General features: G+C 35.9%; 1 protein-coding gene across 6 annotated transcripts in view; it reads left to right on the forward strand.

Moving 5' to 3' along the window:
* ZDHHC14 (zinc finger DHHC-type palmitoyltransferase 14) overlaps positions 1-22,216 on the forward strand; it is a 116,730-nt gene that overhangs the window by 82,987 nt on the left and 11,527 nt on the right. For 4 of the 6 annotated variants that reach the window (XM_062572413.1, XM_062572415.1, XM_062572414.1 and 1 more), the window contains exons 4-7: positions 6,863-7,000; positions 11,669-11,717; positions 16,316-16,418; positions 18,208-18,317. In XM_062572413.1, coding sequence (XP_062428397.1) covers positions 6,863-7,000; positions 11,669-11,717; positions 16,316-16,418; positions 18,208-18,317 — 400 coding nt within the window. The remainder of the gene's footprint in view (positions 1-6,862; positions 7,001-11,668; positions 11,718-16,315; positions 16,419-18,207; positions 18,318-22,216) is intronic. The other 2 variants (XM_062572417.1, XM_062572418.1) reach the window with 2 other exon arrangements.

Genomic DNA, 22,216 nt, shown 5'->3' on the forward strand with positions numbered 1-22,216 from the left:
TGTGCCATCTATATACTACCTATACTTTAGAAATAGAGGCAGAATGACATATATCTCAGAGTTGCTAGTGTAAGCATTAGGAAATACAGCAGGAAGCCTGTTTAAAAAAGATAGGGTGTTGCAGGTTTTTTCAGAGCAGGGGCACAGCTTATGTGCTGGCCTGCCTGTGGAAGAAAGAGCAGAGACGATCGTAATACCCGAGTATGTAAATGAAGTCGTAAACGTCAGAAGTCAGAGTAAAAGCTTAAAAAAAAAACAGAAATTACTAGGAGAAAATACGAAGAAGCAGTGAAGCAGTAAGGTCCTTTGCTGGGTACTCTCATTACCTAGCACGTAACATCCCTTCTTAATTGCCACTGGTGTCTTTGAAAATGTCACCGTTAACGTGCTTGCAGCCAAAAGGATTTATTGTTAATTAGTCAACATTTGTTATTGGAGATAGCAGTGAAGTGAGCTATCTGACGATATAGTTTAATTACCATGAAATATTCTAGGGCAATGGCTGGATGTTTTCCTAATAAATCAATTGTTATTTTTATTGACAAAATTAAACATGTTTATTTCCCTTTTGTGCATAACATTAGTCTGCCACTACTGAAACTGATTAGCGTGGAAGAAGTTGACTTCACAGCTGGTTTTCTTAAAATACCCACGTAAACAATTTAGCTTTCTGGGAGAGTATTTAAATGATCTGGAGAGTAAAATGTCTGTAGAGTATCCCTTGTGCTTGCTTTTCTGAATGACACCTCCTGGTTACTAATTTATCTCATTAATAGAGGCCTATTTTTCGCAATATTACTTTGCTGTTTCAGTTTGCATCACAATGTAGAGATGAGTTTTCATGCCCAGGATGTAATCTGGAATAAACTTTTGGTGCACACGTATTTCCTGAATGTAAACCTGAGGCTAAAAGACTCGTTCCGTTCTGTTTTGTTTTCTTGAGTGTTTCAGTTTGGAATAAGAGTACAAAAGTGCTCGAGCTTGGTGCTTTAAATGACCCATTGTGTGTTGTCTCTAACAGATGTTCTGAAGTAGCATAAGCATGCATACAAATGCAATTCTCAATTGCTCCTTTGTTATTTTATTATTGACTGATTTTCTTTATAAATTTCTACTCTGATTTCGTTCCAAAAAGTAACACCAAAGGCATAGCCAGGGGAATGACTATCACACAGGTGGATGTGATGTATGCTAAGTTATACATACTGATCTATGTTTTTAGATTACTGTTGCCAGTGGAGGGCAAGTTGCATCAATTTTGTTAATATGAATAAATAAACAATTTTCATCTCCATGATGTCATAGTCTTGCAAAAAGCTGTAATTGTCATTATTGTAAATATGTGCAGATGCCAGCGATCTCTACATAATTGCCCAGTGTGTGTCAGAACAGCGGCCTTGTAGCCTCTCTGAAGTAATTTTGGTTAATGCTGCCCAATTATTTGAGTTATAATGTGATTTTGACTGTTGCATAATTTGAAAAGCAGGCTGTTGACTCCTCAAAATCCTAGGATGCATGTTTTCACATGTTAAATAGAGCATATGAAACATTCACTGAATGTCTTTGCTGTACAGTGCTTTATTTGAACAAGGTGGGAGAATAAGAAAGTAGATTTTAAGTTATTTGCATTAGAATCTGCTAGTGATATGACCTACATGTTTTTATACCTGTGGACTTTTTGTCTTACTGAGACCTGCCTTCACATTAAGCTTTAGAAAATGTACGTTGGCAGGTAGCAATTCAGTCAAGCAGAGAAAAAAAGAAGCAGTTCATAAATAATAATAAATGCTGCTAAGGTAACAATGCATATAGAGAAGAAAGGCTACGAGCTGAAGGACCAAGCTGGCCTACAAATGTTCCATGTAAAAACATTTTTTTTGTTCTTCCAAGTTATAAAGAATATTTTATATATATATATATATATATATATATAGAATATAAAGAATATATATTGAATGTTTTAAAAGAGGAAAGAAATCTTTAGGGTCATTTTGCACATGATTTCCTCTTGTGCGGTGATTCAAAAAGGGAAGAGAAACATTTAAGGATTTAAAGGGTCTACGTGCTGTGCTGTGGAAGAGTAGAGATTTGACTCTTCGGTCCTGAGCAGCATGGAACATATTTTAGTGGGGGCTTTTAAAGAAACACTCTGCATCTATAAAGCCCAAACATGCCATTACTTGTTAAAATAAGAACTGTTCTCATTTCTGTTTTTGTTTGAGATATCCAGCAGTTAATGTTTCTTAAGCAAGCTTGCACATGTAAATGTTTCAGGAGGAGGTAAAAAGTAAGAGGAATACCTGAAGTATGGTATAACTTGTATGCTCTTCTGTCGTCCAGTTGGTATATGTTATAAGGTGAGTTTTATTGGGACTGCTTAGTCATGCTGACAGCATACAGCTTCCAAAGGAACAGTTTCCTAACCTCCTCCCCTTCATTCCCGCTTGTGTGGTTCTCTCTTTTGTGCCAGCAAGGGTACAGCCCTTGGTAAGCCCAAGTGCTTTCTTGTTTGGTTTGTTTAAATCTCTGCCAGTTTATTTAATTGACCTCACTGATCCACAGCTTAGATAAGGAAAAGAGGAAGCAGGATGAAGGAAGGTCAGCTTGTGACTGTTTCTTTTCACTACCAATAGACTGTAGATTGCTTCAGTAGAACCTCACACTTAGATGTGGGTATGGAGGTGCTGGTTGTACACAGAAGTTGTTATCCAAATCCTAAGTTATTGATGACTTAGGAAAAGCTACTAAAATAATCAATATTGGAGGTTTCCTCTCTCTTGAGGTTTCTTATCTCTCTTTTTGTGTGGTCTTTACAGTAGCATTTCTAGTCTCCATATATCTGTCTCCTCTTTTCATTGATACTTCAGCTTATAATCTGTTCACCTGTTTTCTCAGTCTTTTTTGTTTACTTCTGCTTTTGTTCTCAGACTCTGAAAATTTTGTCAAAACTGTATTTCCTTGTACATGTAGATTGGTGTTACAACTAAGCTGGATTAACACATAGTTGTCTCTGCAGAGGTCATTTCATCTCTTCTCTGGCACTATATTCTCACTGCTGCACTTTGTGCCAGCTTTAGTGTTTGATATTTTGATGAGTTGATTTGCAGATGTAAGCAATAGAAAATTAATAGAAAATTAAGTTTTCAGTTACTCTGGCTCCCTGAACCAGCTCCTCAAGGGGAAAAATGAACACCAGTCTTGGCCAAAGGAAGGAAGGCCATAAACACACCCAAGAGGCTGCTCACAGGATGCTAAAAGGAGGGAAGCAGGACCATCCTTTTCACCAGGTTGGTTATTAGGTTGGTAGGTCATACCACATCCTGAAACAAAGGCCTTTCTTATTTTGCTTCAAAGTGAGATCACAGGAGGAGGATCTGTCATAATTTCTCTGTCCCTGGGATGCTTCCATAGAGAAGCTTTCCAGACCCTGTAACTTCCTTGCTCCCACATTAACAGTTCTAATATACTTTTACCAAGAACCATTTTTATTGCCAACAACCATTTTTATTCTCTCATTTGCTGCAAAGATTTTTGCATTGACTTTGGCACAAGTATCACATTAACTATGGTAGGATACTCCAGCCATCGCCTTCAAACAGTTTATGATCCTTTGTAACACAGGTCAATTGCATTTATATTTGCACTTCATTAAGTTCATTAGGCCAGAATTCCCAGCTTTTCTGAGCATTATTATTTTTACATTTCTCAATAAAGATAAATCTAGTTTTGCTGCCAGCACTACCCAGACCAAGCAAAGAGGTTGGGCAGAGCTTGCTTTTCCAAACTGGTGATTCTTTGGTTAGCTGGTTTCTGAAATGTTGAGGATGAAATTTAAGATATTTTGTTATTTCTTCATTAATTCTTATTAAACTGCAACACTTAAGGAAGAAGAAAGTGCTCTAATCTTAAGAGAGAGTGCTTATATTTCCTAATAATGTTAGAAGTTTCTGCTCAGTACATGTCTGCTCACTTTGCCAGTATTGGCTGTTTTCCCTTGCATTAATAGCTAACCAGAACAGTTCACAAGCTCTAAGATCATAGGTATTTTTAGGTTTAAAGTCAACTTGCTTTCCAAAAAATAATGCTATTAATTGCAGAGGATTCTTTAGACCTTCCAGGGATCTTTGTGCAATTTGGTGGAAAGAATCTTTCCACTTTCTCCTTTCAGAGGCTGAATGAACAGGTCAAAAACATTTCTAGAAGAAACCACAAGCAGCTTTTTGAGTGCCTCTTGTCTCTCTGCAATTTATTCAAGCGTCAGGAAATTTGAGTCTTGTCTAGTGTACCACTATGTGGCTATTATCTTTAGATTGCATTTACATGTTTGTGTTCAGCTAAGCAGAATAATCTTTTACTATTTAATGTACTGTTTTGTGGCATATAACATACATGTCACATCCCTTTGTATTTTAGAGCTATTTATTATTTGTAGTGCTATGTATCTGTAGAGCTGGGATTGTCTAGCCTAGAGAAGAGATTGCTCCAGGAGGATCTTATCAATGTGTATAAATTTGAAGGGAGGGTGTAAAGGAGATAGAGCTAGACTCTTTTCTAAGGTGCCCCATGACGGGATGAGAGGCAATGGCCATGAACTGAAACATTGAAAATTCTGTCTGTATCTAAGGAAAAAATGTTTTACTGTGAGGGTGACTGAGCACAGGTTGCCCAGAGAGGTTGTGGTATCTCCATCCTAAAACCTAATTGGACACAGTCCTGGTTACCTGCTCTAGGTGACCCTGCTTGAGCAGGGCAGTTGAGCAAGATGATCTTTAAAGGTCCCTTCAAACCTTAACTCTTCTGTGATTTTGTGACTGTTTGTGAGATGAGGCCGAATTTATTCATTCATAGTACTCACTATAGTAGAGTTGGTTCAATTTTAACCCTGCAACAAAGGGTTTTTCATATTCAACTAGTGTTTTCTGTGCCATTTCTCCTTTATTACCATCATAGTTACTTAACTTTACGATGATTATGTAAGCTATTTACTGTAAAAAAGGAGTCTTTCAACTTACTAAGGAGGTCTGAAGACAGAAAGGGAAAGGAATGGCAAGTAGGTTAAAAATGTCAAGTCAGTCTGCAGCATGGAGTGCGTGTGTGTGCCTGTCTCCATTTATCTGAATCCATCGTGTAGCCATCTTCATATATCTGAATGTCATTTCATGGCTAGAAACTGAGATTTATGTCAATAGAATTTGTTGATTTCTACTGTTTCAGTATAGAAGAGAATTAAAACACATTTGTTAAATTCACCTTCCAAAGACGCATCATGAAATTTTTTTCTGAAGCAGTAGGGTATAAAAGGACCTTAGGATTATGCTTTTAAAAGGATTTATAATTTTTTTTGTGGTACTAATTGCTTGTGTGTTGCATTAGGTATCCATCAAATAAGGTGTTTATCAGTGCATAAGGACTCATTCGGAAGCACAAATGTAAAAATTAGAACTGTTTATATGCAGTGTCTGCTTGCTTTGAGAATACCGCTGTATTGCATTGAAGTAAAGGTGATAGAGCCCACCCTTTTAGGTAGCTGAGGTACTTAGTTCTTAGTACTCTTAGCAGTACTCAATAAATTAAAGTATTTCTAAAGTTCTAAGAAAGTTCAATAACTTCACCTTGAATAGCCCTGTTGGAATTTGAAACAGATTTATGGCAGAAAGATGTAGTTCAAACAGCTGTCACGCAAAACTGGTTTAAAAAAAAACTCTGAAAGTCTAGTGAACTCAGAAATCTGTAGTGCATGTTGTTTTGACTTTTTTTTGTTGTTGTTAATGAAGATAATCCTAAACATACCCTTCAAGGAAAACCTCTCATGTAGGTCTTTAACATAAAGCCATAGCTAAAATAAACTAGTCTGTTTGAACAGATGTGCCTTTTTAATGTAGAGCTTAGGGACTTAAAATTTATAGCTTGCCTTTCCTGTGCAATTACAAATAGACTGATATCATACGTCAATGGAGGCATAAAAGTCAGAGAAAACAAAACAAGATTTGGACAAGGATCAGAGAGTGAGAAGGAATCAGCATGAGAGCATCTGTCTTATGTTATGATCTTGGATTTGATTAAAAATTTAAAATTCTGTTATTATGTCAGCATAATCTCTCCAAAGCAAAGTTACGAAATGCTGTTTTGTTTTCTGACAATCGCTCTGTTTTCATTAACTGGCATATTGGGCCTGTTAATAACAGATTATTAAAAAGCAAAACCAAAACACCTAAAAACCCCTGTAAAGCTAAGGGAGGAAATAGATTTTACCCGGCAAGCTGAATCTTAATGAATGAAAATGTTTTTTTGGTTATTGGTTTTACTGCTTCGAATGGTTTTATGTGGCAGTGTCAGTTCTAAGTTGAAAAATAGGAGATCTGAAAGGGATAGTATTTTGAGTAAAATACTAAAAGAAAAGGAGGAGAGTAGAAATATTTCATGTGCCATAATTGATGAATGATATGGTAGTCGGCATGAATGTCAAAGGTATGATCATGACATATGTTTTAAAAAAATCAAAAACTCTGAATTTGAGTAGAAAAATCACTGAAGAAAAAGATTCTTACAGTTGAATTGGTACTGCTTCATGTGACAGTGGAAAATATACATTTATTGTTTGGACTGCACAATTTATCATTGTAATGCTGTTAGTTTAACAGAAGCTCACCTCAGCCATACTTTTTCTTTAAAAGATGTAAGGTTTCATTAAATTATTCCTTTTTTTTCTTTTTTTTTTCTTTTCTAAATAAGATTTCTCTGTGGCTAGTTTTCAAATGCCAGTTAAGTCATGAATTCTAATATAGTATTCAGAGAGATTTTTTCAAATAAAGCAGCATTTTATTAATTGTTTTCCATTTTTTTCTTCTACCTCTCATTTCAGAACGGTTTGATCACCACTGTCCCTGGGTAGGCAACTGTGTGGGGAAAAGAAACTACAGATTTTTTTATATGTTTATTTTATCTCTGTCCTTTCTGACAGTCTTTATATTTGCATTCGTTATCACCCACGTCATCCTTCGTAAGTATGCTGGTGAAATCAGATTACGTATGTAGCCATTTGCTTGAGTTTTTTATTTTTAAGTTAATCTTTTGATCATTCAGGGTTTATTTATTTATTTATTTGCCTTTTCTCTGAAGCGTCACAGTCTCCAGTGACTCCCATTCTGGTCTGTAGTAGACCCCAGTCATGGTAGTCATTGATACAAAACAGACTTTATCTTATTAGTGTTAATTTTGTTAATTTTTTTGGTCCTTTTGTGGACAAACCTTTGGAAAAGCAGCACACATACTTTACATTCAAGTGTAGTGATAGTATCATTTTCTCAAAGAAAAACTGTGTGTGCTTTTTTGACAGTAAGCATTGGTCACTTGTCATCCATCCAAAAACGATGACTTACTAATGAATATATTTGAGCTATTGTTACAGCTTCTGTTGTTCTCCTCTTTAGTTTTACATCTTTCTCGACCCTATTTTTAACACAAATTACTTTCATTTGCATAGACATTCTGAAAATGTAGTGAATGTAGGAAGATGAATATTCATGAATTTGAGACATTTTTATTTGTATTTGGGATTGAGTTTAAGGTGGGTTTTTTCAAAACTCTTTCATTTTTTTTTCTTTTCTTTCCCACACGCATAACAAATTACGTCAGCTTCTGCATGTTGTTATTTTTCCAGTTTGTGGTGATAGACTATATGAGCTGTGTTCAAAGACCTCTTGTGTATTCTGGGTTTTTTTAACCCACTTTCGTTAGGAAATTTAAGAATGCTGTATCTTTTTCACTAATTTAAAAGGGTATTGTCTTGAACAGTATTTTTAAAATCATTTTAGAAATATGATCTTTGTGTTTCTTTGTAGTCCTTATTATAATGGAAACCTGATGGAAGCAACTAAGTCCAAATTACTAATTTTATAATACGTTTATAAAGCTAGCTTCATAATGAAAATACTTAAAAAATGATCTAAGGAAACATATGCCAGATCGTATTCAATCTCTTAAATTACTTACTGTGCGGGGATGAAAATCTGTATCTTGAAAAGCAGAACTCCTGCTGTCACTTGTGCTAAGGGGTAAGGTAATAGGGCTCTGCAATGCTCTGTAGTTCGAAAATGTATTATGTGGAGACTAGAGCTAGGGATATTTTATTTTTGTGGAAGTCTGGATCAACAAGTTATCCTCTCTGCCAGATACAGCAATTCTAATATTAGTTGAAATAGCAGAGAAAAGATGTACATATACTTCAAAAAGAAAAAACTAATTTTTAGAAGGAGAATGTTTGCCATTAATATTTAAATCCTTGATTTTTTTGGATGTATCTGAGCATACACATGCCCAACTCTTACATTTAAGAAGGCAGCATGTTTTTGACCAGTCTTGCTCTTTCCTGCCAGAATTCAGTAGTTGAAAAAGTAATTGCTCTGACAAAGCTATTGTTGTTCAAGCTAATCTACCTGTATTTCACAAAGACTACAGTGCTTTTTTGCACTTTTAAGTGTTTGAATTACTGAAATTGTGCTAGTATTTCATGTTCTGTAGATCAAATGAATTCATCCAGCGTATCTTAACTTTACAATGTTGACCAATTAGAAGTCCGTATCTACTTCTAAATGAGAATTAGGTAAAGACTGGAAAAATGGATTGTGTCTCTGTGTGGTTGAGAAACACTTTTAACATTGTGTAGGTGTTGCAGATAATAATTGTTAAATGCTGACCTTTCTAAGTATATCAGCTGTAAAACATTCTTGCTATGAAATTTTCTCTGCCTTGCATGAATCAGAAAATCCTCCTCAGTTCTAAGGATTGTTTGGTCCTCAAAGGCAATGGGAGCAGGTATGAACATTGAACAGTAGCTGAGCTGTTTGCTTGCTGATGCTTGCTACATCTGATTTCAGATTTATCTAGGGTACTCCTGACTGTGACCAAAAAAGAATTCCCTACAATGAGGTATCTTAATTGGCTGCAGCGCCACTCTTTCTGTGCCCACCATGCTTCTGGAGCTCTTCCTGTTCACCTTTTTGTTACTTACCTTTAGTTGTTCTGTTTTGCAGCTCTGAAGTTCTTCAGCTGCTGCTGTTAAGCAAGGATCTTTGCAATTGGCATAGTGCTTTGTGCTAGTGTATCTGTGGACAGAAGTCTCATTTCTAGTCTTAGGACTCTGATCTAGTGTTTTGAAGGCCATTCAACTGTGAAGATACTTTTCTTTTTTCTTCTAAGATGTCCTCTAATGCAATATTAATTTGATGGAAAGGAAGATCACGTAATAGCTGAATAGTGAATAGTTCCCTAGCCAAAATAAGACCATACTGACAGGGGAAACAAGTGAACAAAAAAACTCACACAATGAACGCCCAATGATAAGTTAGACCATGTTGCAACCAGTAAAAATACCTCTCTGTATTTGTGTATCATTGTAATCATTATGTTTGCAAGGAAAACATTCTTATGTGAATCTAGGACCTCTTTGGAAGCCTGTACTTCATGAGGACCTTCACAACATGTCCAGGGAATTATAACCCTTCTGATAGCCATGATATCCAAATGCCAGACTAATCCTATCTAGGTTTTTGATACTGAAGTTTGTAAGAGAACAAAAGAACAGAAATTATCTAAAGAAAAATATGGATACAAGTATCATGAAGTTGCAAAAGAACTTGATCTCTGAAAGGAATTTTGTCTGTAGACACAGGAAGTTTTTGCAGCTATGTAGTGGAATATTTTGTCAAAGAAATTTCTTAAATGATCTGTGAATTTTCTGATAGGTGTCCTTTCAATTAATTGCTTTATCAATATCAGACTGCATGTGATTTTCACTTGAACAAGAAGTTATTCAATTATTTGTATATGGCAATGGGAAGAGACTATATTAGATGCATTTTTCCCAGTGTTTCCTGGGGAGGAGAAAAGAAAGCTATTACATCTATTTCCACAAATCCTGGCAAAATTCTTGATTGTAGAGAAAGTTCTGCTGATGTAGCCAAATCCAGTTCTTAGCTCTTATGAAGATGGATTACCTTCCCATCAGCAACATTTTATTCTGGCTATCCTGTGTTTAAATGTCTTCTGACAATAGCTCTTTAGGAAGGAGCTGAGGGATAGTCATAGTAACGTGTAAGCATTTACATAAACAAAATTCTATATAGTTCATCTTAAGAGGGAAGTTTTTTCTCTGACTTTGTTCTTGTTGATTACATAAGAAACATGTTCTCTCTCTTTTATATATCTCTTTGATGTAGACAAAATGTTGAAATTGCTTTCATTTTTTAATGATTATTGTTAGCTGGCTTTTTTGTAATTTCTGATTAGCATAATTGGTGATGAGATTTATGAGATATAGCTTAACGTTTTATGTGGCCTTACTTCTGGTGCATCCCTTTGAAATTTTCCTTCTCCAACATTAAGAATCTTTGCACCTAGTATTATTGAAAATACTAAAATAACTCTGAAGGTGTTGTCTTGCAAGATTTTCTTCCAACTTCCCAAGCTCAGTACGCTTTCAGTAGTATTGTCTATCTTAGTTATTCAGTTTTATGTGAGGCATCTGTATTTCAGTTGTGTGTTGCAATAAGAAACCTTCCGCTTCTGATATATTGGGAACTGGAAGAGTGTAACCAGCAGTAGGGAATGTAGGTCATGCCTACCTGATGCCATTGCCTTTAAGGGTCCTGAAAATAGTAAGAAGGTAGGGAGAAGTTCCACTAGTCTTGTGCCTTGAGACTAAGACCCAGTTATGAGATTCTGAGAGAAAATCTCAAGGCTGAGAAATACAAGGTAAGTAACTTTTCCCTTTTTAATGACAAACAGTAAAATTGGCCAGGCAAGCCTAGAGAAACAGTATATATACATCTCTCATTTTCTTTTAAAGATATCTTGGTTTATTAAGATTCTCCTCTCTTCCTAAAAATGTTCAGATGAATTCAGCTAAGGAGGGGGAAATTTTTGCTTTGAGAAATACTTTCAACCTGATACCTTTAAATCATTTAAATTATGGAATAGAATAAAGATGTATATGCCTTATCCTTATGTAACATTAAAAGTTGGTTTCTGCTGACTATTTCATCTGTTGCAAATTGTCAAATTGCTCTTTTTGGTGGATATTTCATGGTTGTGGAACCCAGGCAGTTGCTTCTTCATCTCTAGTTCATTGGAGCATGCTGTTCTTGGGCTAGTTCCAGCTAGCAGTTATCCTCAGCTCACCCAGAGGCAAAGAGCACCTATACAAAAAACCCTATGCAGGTGCAGTAGAAGCATGATTATAGTCTAGAGAACTTTGGCTGCCTCCAGAATAAGGGAAGGAAAGCTGAGAATGTGGGTTTATAGTATGATTTTCGTAAATTTTCCAAGTCAAAAGTTGCTAAGAAAATAATATTTAACAAGTGAAAAAATAGCTTATTCTTTTTGTTTCCATATTTGGTCTAAAAAGAACAGGCATAATCAGAGATCTTGTTCATGGGGGAAAGTATGTGGGCATCAATCTGGTGTTACTGCAGATGTTAGACCTGATAACTTAGCCAGGTTATTTTGTTGTTATTGTTGCTGAATAACATAATCTCAGATTCACGTTAGTAAAATATATTCTGCAGTTATTCAGTAGATCTTCAGATATTAATTGTGTGTGTAACTACGGTGAAAACAATCTGTGGTTCAATGTCGTATTCAGTTGGTGATTTGGGTTTTATTTCCGCAGGTTCACAACAAACAGGGTTTCTCAATGCCCTGAAGGACAGTCCTGCAAGATATCCTTTCACTGAAACAAGCTGTAGCTTTTGTTGTGTAATAACATCTGAGATGTATTTTTCTTTGATTGCTTGTTGTTGTTGGACATGTGAATTTGGGGCTTTCATCAGTTAATGACTTCATCACTTTCTGCTCAACAGGATTTCTCACCCAGCGTTGGAGGCAGGAAACAGATTAGCCTGGGTTTTTCTTTTGCAGCATAGTATTCTTGGCAAATATCTATACTTCCCCTGTGTGTAGGAAGTATGTTCCATGTATTTGTGATGGAATTCATAAATATATTTCACATTGTACTCATGCCATGGTTTCGTTTAATGTATTGAATAATTATGCTACTCTTTCTATAGAAAGTATCTAAAATGGCAGACTTCTGTCAGAATACAAAAAGTGGATTGTGAAACAACTGAAACTTTAAGCTGCCTCTGAAATGTGGAATATTTGAAAGTGTTCTTAATGTTGATTTAATTGATGTACTCGTTTTAAAGCAGTCATATTTTCAAGCATCTGCTTCTGTTAGATACATAAAAGTATGCGTATACATACACAGGGACTACTGTACTGCAAATACTCAGTGTTCTTTGTATTACTTGACACCAGCTTTCTGTGTATTTCTCTGCTCAGTGAGAATGGAACAGAATTCCTAATGCTATCTGAAAGCAGGTAGCATAAAGGAAAAATGGGAGTCTGGCATAACTTTTATTTAATTTCCTGCTTACATTACTGTGCAGATTGTAAGCGTCCCACTCTTATCTTTTGAATTGTGTGTCTGTATAAGCGGTTTGGACCTCTCACAAAGCTACTATAAAAACAATTCTTTCCGATTCATGTGCTAGAGCAACTTCTTCTGGCTCTTGTTCCTCATACAGTTTACTCTTTTCCACAAAAGATTACAAAGAAGAAATTTTCCTCTATTCCCAGTCATCCTTTGTTATTACTTGGAATGGAAGCATGAGAAAGCTTCTGCATGAACTTCAGAAAAAAATTTATATACTTGAGAGAACATTTTCTTAAGGCAATAATTGCTGTGGAAGGAAGCAGCAGATCTCATTCCAAATGCTGAAATCTCAAAATGAAATGATAGTATGTGTTTAAGGCTTATTTCCTTGGTCTTTTAATATATACTAATTCTGTGCTCTCTGAGAGGAGTGTTTGGGGTTTTTTTTCTCATTTTCCTAATACAAAGGTTGAAACACCTGCTTACTTCACAAGTGCACTTTCAGAGTTGCTCTGTAGAAGTACTTTTTATATCAAAAGGCAGTAGCTAGTTTTAAAACTGAATGTGATGAATGATTATACTGCTTATACTCTGTGAATTGTCTGTGAAGCCTAATGCCATTTAAAAACCCTTTCTTAGCTAGTGAAGATAAGTGGAAAGAATGACTGTACAACTTCAACAAAAAGAGGAGAGAGGGGATGGAATGTTTGTGAGGGTCTGCCACAAACAGTCTTGAAGGGACAAGTTCCATTCTCTAAAATATCTTTTCATTTTTGTTCCATTCTCTAAAATATCTTTTCATTTTAATGATAAGTAACCTGTTAAAAAAATTACATCTATATTGTACATGAAGACACACCTCTCTTTCTAGGTTGTCTTTCTGAATGTCCCATCCTGCAGATACAACTTTATCCATGTACATTCATCAGGTAGAGCCACTGAGTTGTAAAGGAAACGCTCTTTCTAAGCAAAGCCACTGTTGATATTTTTTTATACATAAAAATAATTTTGCAAAGCACAAACAATTATAAATAGCACAACAGTACCTTCCAGTTAAAACAATAACAATCATTTCTTACCAAAGATTAGTCTTGCAGTTTTTTTCAAAATGAAAATAGCTTTCAATTGTGCTTAAATCGAAAGGTAATTGATTGCACATTTCAGGGTCCCTTGTACAGGAACAATAGGCTGCTTATTCATAATTTGTATTCAGAAACATGCAAATCTGAAAGACTGAATAGCACATCTTACAGAAGCAGCCTGGTTTGATAGTGACATATTGGACATTTTTAACAGCTTTGTTACAATTCCTAACGAAAAAAAAAATAAATTGTCCAAATGGTGTTGGGAATTCTGCTTTGGGGCAAGAATTTTGGGCACAAAGAGAATATGGCCATTTGTATCTTGCTAACAACCTTGTAAGAGATACCAATATTATGCTCTGTTATGCTAATATGTTTTCCTTTATATTGAGAGTATATTGTTTCTTCTGTATTTGTTATTGATGGACTCAGTCAGGCTAACCTAACATAAACCCCCTGTTGTCCTAAAGATCTTTTAGGATCTTGGGGTGGGGAACTGAAGTAAGTCTGAGGAATTCCCTTTCGTTGTCAGGAATGCCGGTAGGCATTACTGTGTGGGAGGAGAAACTCGCTTTTCAGAACCCTCTGGAGTGTGATGGTGGTGAGGAACAGCCTGTTGTTAGTGGTGTGCTCAGTCACACGGCGAGGCTCCAGGAAGCTCCTCTCCCCCCCCCCCCCCTTGGCTTTCCCTTTTTGGGTCTCCTGGTTCTTCCTCTTAAATGCCACAAACCAGTGCTTCTCTGTAGTTGTCCTTCGGGCTTCTGACTGCTCAAGCCCAGTTAGGTGGATTAGCCTGAGCTGTGCCTAATGTTTTTAGGCTGTTTCCCTCTATCTTACACCTTTGGAACCCCTGCTAACAACAATCTAGTTCCATATCCATTCCCCCTCTTTCTTATTGCTTTAGCTAAGGCTGTTGCATGGCCAATTGAGACTAAGCTCTTGTCTTGTGCTGGTTTGACTCACCTCGTGGCTGGTGGAGGAGATGAGAGAGAGCAGTGACTGTCTTGCTGCAAAGCGCTCTTAGCTTTTGCTGTGGGAGCAGATTTGGGTAGAATGTAGACAGCTCAAATTTAGAGTAGTTTAGAAAACAGAGAAGAGTGAAATGGGAATTATAGAGATAACTTATTCATTTCCCAATTCTTTAGATCATAGCAGATTGCAAAACAAGACTCTTGACTGTTAATTTCGATTAGGATATTTTAGGATGCTTGGGTCCATCCGTGCTTTTTCCAGCCTCTGTCTCTATATAATGCTGCAGAGCTGTCATGTTTCTTTTCTGTCGATAGGTTCAGTGATAAGTGTATTATTCGTATGTTTTAGGGCTGACAGTGTCCCTGTTATGGAATATTTTGAGGTGCTGTTGTCTTGGAAACTGACTTCATTAAAGGTTAGCTTATGGTTGGCGTACAGATTATTTTTATCCTATTCTTTTCCTGTTGTCTTGTTCTTACTGATTTATTATATAATTTTTCTAGGAACCAAAGCCTTTTCTGCTCTTAATTTCATATTCCCTGGGAAAAAAAAATTACTCTTGAAGGATTGCAGAAAGTAATATGGGAAGCGGATGTATTCTGAGTTCCTGGCTATTGTATGTAAATGAAAATAAATATCGATTTAAAAAATTGACCTATAAGTAGGAAGTCTTCTATAGGAAGTTGCTCTTGTGCTTGAGTGTATAAAGTTGCTGAAAGAGGATGCTGTGCATGCTCTAGGCAGATGCTGGCAAAGTGACTTCTGGCAATGCCATGCCAGGTTTTGGCAACTGTTGTTTCCACTTCGGGGTCTCTTCCTTTGATTTTCAAGCTTTGCTTGTACTTCTTTTCAGGCTGATGCCTCCTTCAAAAGTCTCTGCAATTCTCCAGCTTCTGTTTAATCCAGCTTCCTATTTAGCACCATCAGTAGGGGGTAGAAAGTCGTCGTCTTCAACATGATCAGTTTTAGACAAACACTCTTCAGGCAATTTTGTGTGTTCACACACAAACACACACACAGCTATTTAAACTCACATTCTTAACCAGAGTTGTTATCCACACCATTTGTCAACAGTGACCCATGCAGGTGCCCCCACAGCTGCAATGCAGAATGTATCCAGGTATCAAAGGGATTTGAGAAAGCAAGTGGATTTTGTATTTTACTTGGATTAACACACTTCTATGACGCTAGTGTTAAGGTCCTTATCAGCGTCTTAACTTCAATAACAGAAGAAAGAAGATTCTTAACAGTTAATACAAATAACTAGGAGATACAAGTTTACTCAGTTTTTATTATTGTATGAGCACAGATCTAAAAAACTTGGTCTTTGCTCAAGACTCCTTTTGTGCACATTTTCCTGCTACTTTTGTGTTTATGCAAACATCTATGTTCTATTTTTCCTGTTCAAGTAGCGTTCGGTCACCTGGCTTGTATTTAGTCTTCCCTTCACCTCATTAGAGGTATTATTTACTGCTATTTATTAACGTACCTGTCTTAATAAAAATATGAAAAAGTTTATTGAGTGAACATGTAACATTTAAAGTCAGCAATTAAAAAGATCTGAACCACTCATTGCTAGTTTCTGGCCTTTCTCAATCTGCAGACCCTTAAATAGTTTCTGGTGTAGATGTTATCCAGTGATCCATACCCTAAAGCCAACTGATGATAGACATGCTTTTCTGAATTAATATTAGCTGAGCCTTTTGCAGTATCCTCAGGACTTCTAGGGAGTTAGGGATTACAGGTTGACAACTGTGAATTTTGTGATTGTAACTACTTGTTTTTAGATATAATATCTTTTGCTTGTATTTCCTTGACTTTCAATTACTGTGCTGGAAGCTGTGGTGTGTTTTTTCTCCGTATGGTCCATTGTTGGTCTCTCAGGTTTTCACACGTATTTGATCAGCTCCAATCAAACAACAAATGAAGATGTAAGTTCACGGTATATTTCTACTTATATGTCTCCAAATAGTAGTGATGAGTAGATGATTAATTTTAATTGCATACAGTTTTTTCTCTGTGATTCTTAGAGAAGTTATTACTGCATAACTTGTGATTGCCTCAATAAGAAAGAAGGAACCTCACCAAACTTGATTCAGAATATCAGAGGTGATCTCTTGGGCCATGGTTGTTATGGCTTGAAGATGTGCTGATTACCTAGTGCATCCATTGTGATTTATACCCATAAGACCTATATCTTGAACAGGAAAATTTAGAGAGTAGAGAGTAGACATAGAGGAACAAGCTAAAAGTGTATTTTATACATTTCAATTCAGTAGAAAGTCACTGAACAGTTTCAGTATCTCTTTTTAATTTGGAGTCCTAAGTACTCTTTGACTGAAAATTTGCTTACTCTAAAAATTTCAAAGTATGTTAACTTCTCAAAACAAAAAAATTATGTTTTATCTCACCTTTCCTTTGAAATTTCTTTGCCAGTGTTTCAGGTGAAACATGTAGTAAGAAATATATTATTAATTCATAGGTCAACTTCTACCATTGTCTTATATAACACACAAGTTTTCATTGATTTTTGATGTGGAATTAAAAATAACTGGGTGTAGAGGCTTAATATGTCTCCTCCCAAGTGAAAGAAGAAAATAAAAATAGCTGTTTAGCTAGTGGTATAGAATGCTTTTTGGAATTTGGCAAGCAACCCAAATACAGTGGTCCTAACATTTTTGATCAAATTATTGCAAGTTTAAAATTACTTTATTGTAACTTTTTTGCTGTACCTTTTCTGTCGATAGCTGGTAAAAGTAAATTAACATCTTTGGCACTGCCACTTACATGTTTGATATTGGTAAAGGTCATAGGGAGGGAGAAGATAACCCAGAACTTACCAAAGCAGACTCAGAATGGATTGTGCCTCAGGACCAGGTATCCAGGCAAGGAGCCTGACTTTGGAGAAGTTCACCGTGTTAGTAAGACAGATGAGATACAGTAGCGTTCCTCAGTTATTAGGTTCAGGCCAATGTTGTCTCTCTAGATGGACCATGCATGCTTCCATTTTTTTCCCCCTCAGATATATTTTTCTCCTTGAAAGCTGTCAGACTACAGTGCTGTAGTTCCCCATTATATGGGTGAATTTCAAGTAAACTGCTTAGTAACTTCATTTAAAAGCATACATTTTGAATTGAATACAGCAAGGTGTTTTACTCCAGCTATCAAATATCTCACAGAAGGTGTAAGAATGGCTAAAAGAAAACATAGCTTAGGTTAAAAGGTAATGACTGCAGTTGCTTCAGGATATGCTAGAGCCATTTGGGGGTTTGCAGGAAGAGAGGGTTTTGTGATATTGTACAGCTCAAGTGCCCTGTTGCTTGCTTTAGGGATATGTGTCAGTTGAACCTCTTCCGTAGAACATGCTATGATCTTCATACAAGTAAATCCAGACCTGTTGTGCAAAACATGCTTAGATGCTGAAATTCCTACTGTAAATATGTGCTGAAATTCCTACTGTAACTATGTTGACCCTTTGAGATTTGGGGCGCTCTGAGTCTGTGGAGGTAAGGCATGTGCTTTTAGCGTGTACTTCAAGGGTTTGGTGTACAGCCATTCCTAAGAGCGCACAGCTCCGAGCTGTTAGGAGAGTGTAATCACTCGTTTTCTCTGGTCCGTCTTGGACATAAGTAGCCTGCTGCAGCTTTGATAACCCTTAATTTGCCTCAGTGTTTCTCTGTATTGTACTATATGAGATATATTTTGTTCATATCTCTTCAGATTAAAGGATCATGGTCAAATAAAAGAGGTAAAGAAAACTATAATCCGTACAGTTACGGCAACATCTTTACTAATTGCTGTGCTGCACTCTGTGGGCCCCTCTCTCCAAGGTAAGAGTATCAGAAGTACTGTTAGCAAGAATTAAGCTAAATGATTATTAATGATAAAATAGTCTTTCTGATTTCTTCAACTTGACGAAACTTTAAAAAGTTTTGTTTTACTGTCCACAAGAGACTTTTAATTAATTTTCTTCTATATTGAACAGACAAGTCGGTAAGTTGTGGTTAAACTAAGTTAGTGATCAGATCCTGTAAAGTAGATGAACTTAAATTTGACACATCAGAAATTAAACTTTTTGTTTGTTTGTTTGTTTGTTCTTTGAATCTTTACCACAGCAGCTAATGGCTGCCGGCAATAAAAAAAAATTCTAAGTAGTTAGGTGTGGATAAGCGGAGGCTCTCCTTTGTTTTATAACTTTCTCATCATGCATCTTCATTCTTTTCTTACTAGGATAAGAAAGCTTTCCATAAAATTAAATGCCTTTAGTTCCATATTTCTCTTATTTTAATCCACAGATAGGTCAAGTCTCCAGTAGGCTTTCCAGTTGATGAAATTTTTGGCTCATTTCTATATGGTAAATCAGCTTAAAGAACAGCTGATATACCTTAAACAAAGGATGTTCTGGATGTTCTGTGGTTAGAAATCAGGAGGATATATTGCAAACTTTCAAAATGAGGAATATTTGATCAAAAATAATCTCTAAAAAATATTTTAGAATATCTGATCTAGAAGGTATAAAGTATAATAGAGCTTCCAAATAGTGAAAGTAGCAGAACTAGGACACAGTTTTTGTTTCATCCAGATCAAGAAACATCGGACATTTTCTCTGTGGCTGTTAGATAGAGCTGGATTTGGTATTGGTGAGCTTAATTAGAAAAATCAATCAGAAATGGAACTAGAGGCATGAAAATCTCAGATTATTTTTAAATATAATCTATCTATTTCTATGATTGCTTGAGTGATATAATCAGAAGTGCCAAGTAGTTGATGTAACTCATGTTTCAAAAGAAAGATCATCTATGCTCTAGGTGACCCTGTGGAACAGGGAGGTTGGGCTAGATGATCTCTAGAGGTCCCTTCCAACCTTACTGATTCTATGATTGTATGATCTAGTAATTAAAAAATGTCATTTGACATCTCTTGCCAATTTGCCAGCCAATTACCGGTATTTATTGCCAACAATTGGTCTTATGTGGACTTCAGAGTAATGCCTAACTTCTTCGGGACAGGAAGCCTGTCCTGTATAACAGTGCCATAAAACCACTGTACAATGTATGCATCTGGTCCTTATTTTACCTTGCTATAAAATATAAATCCATAATATTTCATTTGCTCCTGACAGCCATATCAAGGCAAAATAATAATAATATTTGGTGACAAAATATAAAAGAGGAGAATACTTTATTGATGCTCGTGCCAGCAGAAATTAGTCTAAAAACCTACACCATATTTTGAATGCTAATTGAACTCTTACATATCTAACAAGCGTGACACAGGAGTTTAGGAGAGGTATGGGTTTGGAGCCTTAATTCTACAACTAGTTTGATTTTGTCTTTTCACATTGAACTGTCTTATTTAAATGGGTAATAATTTTTCTTTACTTATAATACTGTTAACATGCATACACTAAGCTGAGTTTATTGCTTTTACACCAAAGTAAGTTTTAATGGATTCATTTTTTTGGTGAATATGTATTTGCTTTTCAAATAAAAAATGTTGCTTCCTGAATACATTTGATGTTCAAGACTGCAGATGATTTTTAGCTTAAACCAAAATATAAGACAACTAAGATTAGACAAATAAAACTAGCAGCTGGAAGGACACAATTTTGTCCTTATTTCAAAGCTCTGTGCTCAGGTTCGTCTGATACGTGTATGATAGAGGCCCAGTTCCTCATGCAGAGAGTGACTGCCACCTTGTAGATCGTTGTGACAGGACGCATCTGCTGAAGCTGTTTGGCTTTGTCTAGAATTATGTTGGTATGAATCTGAACATAAGAGATTCATTCTTTCTGAGAAAGAAAGAGTAAATGATACCGATGTAATGTAGCTAATGTGCTTCATTAGAAGTGGGATTTCTGTCCCTGCTACTGTGAATATTTGAAATTCTTATTCAGAGAGGTAGAAGGTCAACAGGAGAGACTGATAACATCTTTTCCTAAGGAACAGATAGAACTAAGTTATGTTTTCCACATACTGGATCAACACAGTAATCACTGTAGTGGGAAAGGGCAACACTGCCACTGCCTCCTGCCTTTATGGGTGGTGCCTGCAAGGGCGGTGAGTTAAGGGCCAACCCTTTAATTCGCTTGTTTTGCTTTCCACAGAAGTATGTGAGATAAAAACTCAGTGCCTTGTTTTGAATCAAATTCTTTTGGTTGACTCTACATGAACGTTTTTATGAAAAACATGGAAGATTTCACAGTATTTGAAATAGAAGCTTAGACTGATGCAAGTAGCAGCACAGCAGACAAGTATTCATCCAGACTGGCGTTGTCCCTGTGTTTTGACTGAGTTTGTATGTCTTTTTTTCTGAGTCCCATCTACTGCCACAATTTATTTAGATGCCAATGTATTGACAGTTTCTGCAGGGAGATATTTTGTGACAGACTGTAAATTGTAAATTATAACCCTGTAATTGTAAGTTATACTCTCTTTCCTAGTCTGAAATCTAATTAATCTAAACTTCTGCTTATGAGTGAGATCACTCTGAAATATTTAATCCCAGCTACATCCTAAGTCACTGGATATTCAGGTTCCTTTTTCCCCTTAAATCCTGATAAAATGGACTAACAGCAATTAGAGCTTAAAATTCCAAATGTTCGTGTTGCTCTAAGGACAGAACGCAGATTCAGAGAGGATCTCTGTAAATAATCTAAATTTTTCTCAGTTCTCTGACAGATAGTGTTTCTCAATTTTGAAACACTTGCAGGTGAATTCAGAATGCATTTTGCATATCCTCAACAGTAACTTTCAAATCGTTATTTGGATCCACAGTAGTGTTTTGACATAATCATAAACCTTTTTGTTAAGGATCTGACTTTTGAGGTGTGTTTTCCACAAGAAATTGTAATCTCAGTTTTTCTTTAAGTATTCTGAATGTACGTGAAAACCTGTTCTGCAGACCTTTGTGATGAGAGTTTTGGTTGGTTTCTGAGTGGTAGAAATCTTGTTCTCTTTTGAGAGGAAAAATGCTGCATTTTCTGTGTATCCGATTCTTTCTTCTAAAATTGAGGCTATCTTGACCCAAGATTTAGAAGTCCTGTAAATCAGCAACTAAAACCATTTCTGTGCTAACTCTAGCTCTCAGGTATTTTATGGCATTCCTGTCATTATCTCTTAGTAACAGGCACTATAAAAGCTCTGGTAAAATTTGACAAACTGTGGTAAAAGGTTTTACTTTGGAACTAAAATTTTGTAGCATTTTTGGCCTGTTAAGTTTGTTAAATTTTTAGATGTGAAGCAATATTGTTCACATCACAGCTTTTTTGGCCTAAGATTAAAAATATATAGAAATTATGAGAACTTCACCCAAGATTTTGGATGCATTTGAAGCACAAACAGTCCAGAAATTTTTGTCTTATATATTTCAGAAGTGCTAATGCACGTATAGGATACTGTACTTCAGTCAGTATATTCAGTTTTCCATATGATTATTTATTAACTGTGTTTTGATTCTCAAATTGAGAGTAAAATTGTATATAGAATTTTAGCAAAATCTTTAGTTATGTCAGATGGTTCCATTCATTATTTCATGTTCTTACATTATCTTTTTACTTTGTTTTAATGAATTTCTCCACAAATCCATTTCTTTTTCTTAAAAACTTTTTACTTGAGTCTTACGAGCGTATCACTTTGGTAAGAGCAGTAGAAAAATATGAGCAGTCTTAGATAACTATAGTGAAACACCCTGGTACGTAAGTTGTCTAAATCAGCGTTCCTCTTTCTTT

Source organism: Rhea pennata, chromosome 3 (assembly GCF_028389875.1).
Source record: "Rhea pennata isolate bPtePen1 chromosome 3, bPtePen1.pri, whole genome shotgun sequence".
In the NCBI taxonomy this organism is placed as follows: domain Eukaryota; kingdom Metazoa; phylum Chordata; class Aves; order Rheiformes; family Rheidae; genus Rhea; species Rhea pennata.